This window comes from Nematolebias whitei, chromosome 8 (genome assembly GCF_014905685.2).
Source record: "Nematolebias whitei isolate Nwh7 chromosome 8, NemWhi1, whole genome shotgun sequence".
Taxonomy (NCBI): Eukaryota; Metazoa; Chordata; class Actinopteri; order Cyprinodontiformes; family Rivulidae; genus Nematolebias; species Nematolebias whitei.
In genome coordinates this window covers 26,504,222-26,509,221 of record NC_056505.1, presented here as the reverse complement: position 1 = coordinate 26,509,221, position 5,000 = coordinate 26,504,222, and the positions used below count along the sequence as shown (strand labels likewise).

Genomic DNA, 5,000 nt, shown 5'->3' with positions numbered 1-5,000 from the left:
TTAATTTTTTCCTTACTCTTCTGCTGTCTTTCTGTGTGTGTCAGACTGCTCTTAAGGGTGAAGATGAACCACAAACATCCAAGAAAAATAATCCGGGGAAAAAAAGGAAGAACAACAAAAAGAGCCAGACCAGAAAAAGAGCTAATGCAGCACCAGATAAAGAGGTAAAGAAAACAAGACATGGTGCACAGATGAAGTTGTGTTTTTAAAATACATAAATCACATTTTGATACAGAGGTCATGCAGTGCCACTGTTGCACCAAGGTAAATATCCCTGAAAAGATGCATGCAAAAAGCAGGAAAAGCTTGTTACTCCTTTAATTTCAGAGGGACCACATTTATTTATTAACCTTTATTTAACCAGGCAAATGGCAGGCTCACCACCTTTGCCAGAATTTGTGACCCTCCATACACACACCAAAATGGGCAAATAATAATTAGCATAAACATGTTTCAGATTAGAAAGATTTCTCATCATGACTGATTTATTTCTGTAATTTTTCAGATATTTGATCTTTTTCTTAGAAAATTAAAGGGGACAAAGAATTATTTAAGTGGAGTCACTACCTCTGACTACGTCTGCCAGAATGTGACCCTGCATTATCCCTGTTTAACTCGCACAATAAATTTAAACCTAATTTTGAGGTTTACACGAGTAAAGTCAATGCGTAGTCATTTAGATGAGCTTTCCCTGCTTTGTTTCTGCTCCAGCAAAGGGGGCACAAGTTCTATCAGGAACCTTGGCACAACACCATCAGACCAAACCTCTAATTTTGGACCATGCAAAATAAAAAGGTTTTATTATAACCAAAGTTTTTGTCTTGTATGCTTTTGTATATTATTATATATTGTATATTCTATATTGTATATTATTATACTACTTGTGTATATTATTTTATATTTTGGTGAAATATATCAGAATTTTCAAGCCATTAATGTAGATGAATAAAACCCAACAAAACATATAAGTAAAAAAAGTTGCTTTTTTTGTATTTAAAGATAATCGTTTTTATATGAGCAACATTTTTTTGTCTTGTTGAAGTTTGTGATAATTGTGTTTAAACTGCCAAGTAACTTTTAGCTGTTATAAAACTACATTATTAGTACATAGAATGCTCTTATCATTTTATAAATACTCAAAAGTTCAGTCCATTAAAAGAAGTAAAAGTCAAACTTTATTATTTTGTACAAAAGGGAGTTTAAATATTGCTTTTGGACTGTATATTGAAAATGTTTCTGTCTGACTGATTGACTCTCTTTAAGAACGGAACTGATGTGCCCAGGTGTGCTGGCACAGAGTGATCCAAATGTTTCATACAATCTTGTACATTAGTTCTTTTGAATATTAAAATGTTTCACCACAAATCAAATTAGTGTTTCATTGACTTTTGGTACATTTGAACTTCGACTAAGGCAACCAACACAAATTAATAATGTTTTATGTTGTGTCACAGTGGCAGGTTGGAGACTCCTGTTGTGCTTACTGGTCAGCAGATGGTCAGCTGTATGCAGCCACCATCTCCACCATAGACCAGAAGAAGGGCACTTGTGTTGTGGTTTATACTGGCTATGGCAACGAGGAGGAGCAGAACCTCGAAGACTTGCTGTCAGAAATTTCTGAGGCTGAAGAAGAAACAAATGCCAAGGTGAAGGAGCACACATCAAATATGTTTATGGCAATACTATTAAACTGAATTCAGTTTATAATTTTCATCAGTGTATCAAGGTCTGCTGTTGTTTTGTGTCAATTTTGTTCTTGTTGTACTTGTTCTGTATTATGTTGAGTCTGTCTGTATATCCTGTTCAATTAGAACTTTTTAAATTAAGACTGTAACGACTTTTGGATGACTTAAAAATCAACAGAATATTTTTTTTCCTCAATGAAAATTGACATGTTTAACATTTTAAAGACATTTTTAGACGCGCACTAACATTTGCTCATAGAAATTGAAGTGTTTAATAGAACTTGCATTTAACAAAGTTTAACACTTGATTTTTCTCATCAAGTGGAAACTATGTCAGCCCGTTTCAAATGTGGTAATTTTGTAAAAAATTATATTCATGTTGGAGAAACTGTTATACCGGTAATCTGAAAATTGTTTTATTTGAATAGTTTTTTTCTTTAAGAACACATTTTTTTATTACATTCTAAAATATAGAGAAGTAAAAAAAAAAAGTACTATGTTGGAGTTAAAACAATTAAATTTCCTCTCCTAAAGCATTAGCATCCTGCAAGCGTTTAAAATGATCTAGCTATATCTTTTTGTAGTTGTCAAAAAGTTATCAAGACAACTTTTTTTCTGTTTGTAGGTGAATGAGGAAGAATCTTCAACAGAAGAAAGTGACCTGTCGACCACACCGAACCAGCACAAACACCAGCCTCACAGTAAAACCCAAAAGTCCAAGGCTCACAAAGAACTGCCTTCTATGGGGGCTCCAGGTTTCCCTGGATTTCCCCCAGGCCCCCCTCCCATGTATAATAATAGACGGGTAAGGAAACTGATTTATTAGACTTCAAGTACATACATAAATGTAGATTATTTTATATGTTTACTGTATGTACATGTTTAATCTGCTGGTTACCTTTTTCTGCATTGTGTAAAATAAAGTGTAAACAGTAAATTGTTCACAATAAATGCAGTGAAAAAGGGCTGTAAACAAGAGCTCTCTGAGATGGCATTTATTGCAAAGATATCGGATTGCAGTAAATTTAACTTGGACTTGTCTCAATTTTTCGTTCTGCCAACACTTTCTTATGATTTATTTGATCAGTTGTTGCTTTTAAAAGAAGTGAAATATCTCAGACTGCACTTGTTTTAAGCCAGATGAAATTTGCTAAAGAAAGTTCATAAAACTTTCCTTTTAATTAAAAGCTTTTTGATGTACTGCTTTGATATAGTGGGATCAAATATATGTATATTTTCTCTGCCAGGGGGAAGGCAGGCAGTCTGGTGGACATGGACCCATTCCACCCTCCTGGCCTCCCATGATGCCTTTTGGGCCACCTGTAAGTTTGAAAAAGCTCTGTCTTTTCACATATAATTAAAAGTTCAGAAAGCACTATAAATAGTTAACTTTTAGGTTAGGTTTTTTTTTTTTGTCTTATGCAAATCAACACAAGGTCAACAATGCAATGAAATACTGAGGACGAGAAGAACCGTCTCGACTCGCCAAAGAAACAACAGCAAAAAACACCAAAGCATGCAACAAAAATACAAAAACAAGATGCCAAAAGTGCAAAAGAAATGCATCTACAGCAGCATGGTCCTATCAGCTGTGTGGTTTGATTAGTGGCATGGTCTTGTTAGCAGCATTAGCAGGTCTTATTAGCAGGTCCCGTTAGCAGCTTGGTGATAATAACTACCGCAGCAACTGCCCTCCAGAACCGTGTCCGGCAGACAGAGAGCATCCAAGGTTTCTCCGTGGAACTGAATAGGTTCGTAAAGTTCAGTCCGTTCAGGCAGATGGAGGATCTTGTTAGCAGCGTTAGCAAGTCTTGTTAGCATGTCCCGTTAGCAACTTGATGATAATGACGACCACAGCATTTGGGCTTTAACATTTAAATTTAAGAAAGTGGTGAAAAGGATCAGAGACTGGTGCACTTAAAAAAGCAACAGGTAATTAAATGAAATAATAAAACATAATTTCACATGCACAGAGTCAGAGAGTCAGAGTTTCTTTATTGTCATTCGCACCTCATGTGGTACATGTGGTGGAGCGAAATTATGTACACAGGGTCCCAGTTACATCCAACAATAAAATGTATAAGAACAACAGTAATAACATCTAAGATATGAACTAAGAAAAACATCAACTAAATATACACTAAGCACTCATAACATAAAACATTGAACATCAGCACAAACATGAACATGAGTCTGTGAGCAGATGTGCACGCATGAACACATCAACATTGAAACAGATCAGCAGCAACATGATATGGTTTTTCACAGTGATTATTCTAGTTAGAGATTCATGAGTCTAACAGCCTCAGGGTAGAAGCTGTTCCTCAGTCTAGTGGTTCTACACTTAATGCTCCTTAACCTCCTTCCTGAGGGGAGTGGGGCAAAAAGTGTGTGTGCTGGGTGGGTGGGGTCCTTCATGATTCAGGTGGCCCTCTTCCTGCATCTGGAGGTGTAGATGTCTGTGATGGTGGGGAGACTGATTCCAACAGATTTCTGTGCAGCCTTCACCACTCTCTGCAAAGCTTTTCTTTCTGCAGCTGTGCAGCCTCCATGCCACACATTGATGCTCGAGCACAGGATGCTCTCCACTGCACACCTGTAGAAGGAGGTGAGGACTGAGCTTCCCAGACCAGCTCGCCTCAGCCGTCTGAGGAAGTAGAGTCTCTGATGAGCTTTCTTGATCAGGCTGGTGGTGTTGTTGCTCCAGCTGAGGTTGTCATTCATGTGTACACCCAAGTACTTGTAGCTGGAGACCACTTCCACCGCAGATCCTCTTATGTTCAGGGGGGTGTAGGTGTTTTTGTTCCTTCTGAAGTCCACAATCATCTCCTTTGTCTTCTTCACATTGATCTGAAGGTTCTTCTTTTTACACCAGCTCTCCAGGTGTTCCACCTCCTGCCTGTAGCTGGACTCATCATTGTTTGTGATGCATCCCACCACCGCTGTATCATCTGCAAACTTTACAATGTGACAGCCTGGATGGGTAGCTGCACAATCATATGTGAGCAGAGTAAACAGAAGGGGGCTCAACACACATCCCTGAGGAGAGCCAGTGCTGAGGGTTATGGTGGAGGAGGAGAGGTTGTGGATCCTCACTAACTGTGGTCTGTTTGTTAAAAAGTCTAGTACCCAGTTGCAGATGGAGGGGCTTAGTCCTAGTGTGGATAGTTTGTCCATCAGGGTTTGGGGGATCATGGTGTTGAAGGCGGATGTGAAGTCCACAAAGAGCATACGGACGTAAGAGTTTTTCTGCTCCAGGTGGTTGAGTGCAGTGTGGACCACAGAGGAGATTGCATCCTCTGTTGATCGGTTCTC

General features: G+C 38.3%; 1 protein-coding gene across 1 annotated transcript in view; it reads left to right on the top strand.

The window, feature by feature from the left end:
- The window catches only part of LOC119413619 (survival motor neuron protein 1), a 6,326-nt gene that overhangs the window by 547 nt on the left and 779 nt on the right, over window positions 1-5,000 (top strand). Inside the window, exons 3-6 of the mRNA XM_037680676.1 lie at window positions 45-164; window positions 1,455-1,646; window positions 2,311-2,490; window positions 2,933-3,007. Of these exons, the coding sequence (XP_037536604.1) occupies window positions 45-164; window positions 1,455-1,646; window positions 2,311-2,490; window positions 2,933-3,007 (567 nt within the window). The remainder of the gene's footprint in view (window positions 1-44; window positions 165-1,454; window positions 1,647-2,310; window positions 2,491-2,932; window positions 3,008-5,000) is intronic.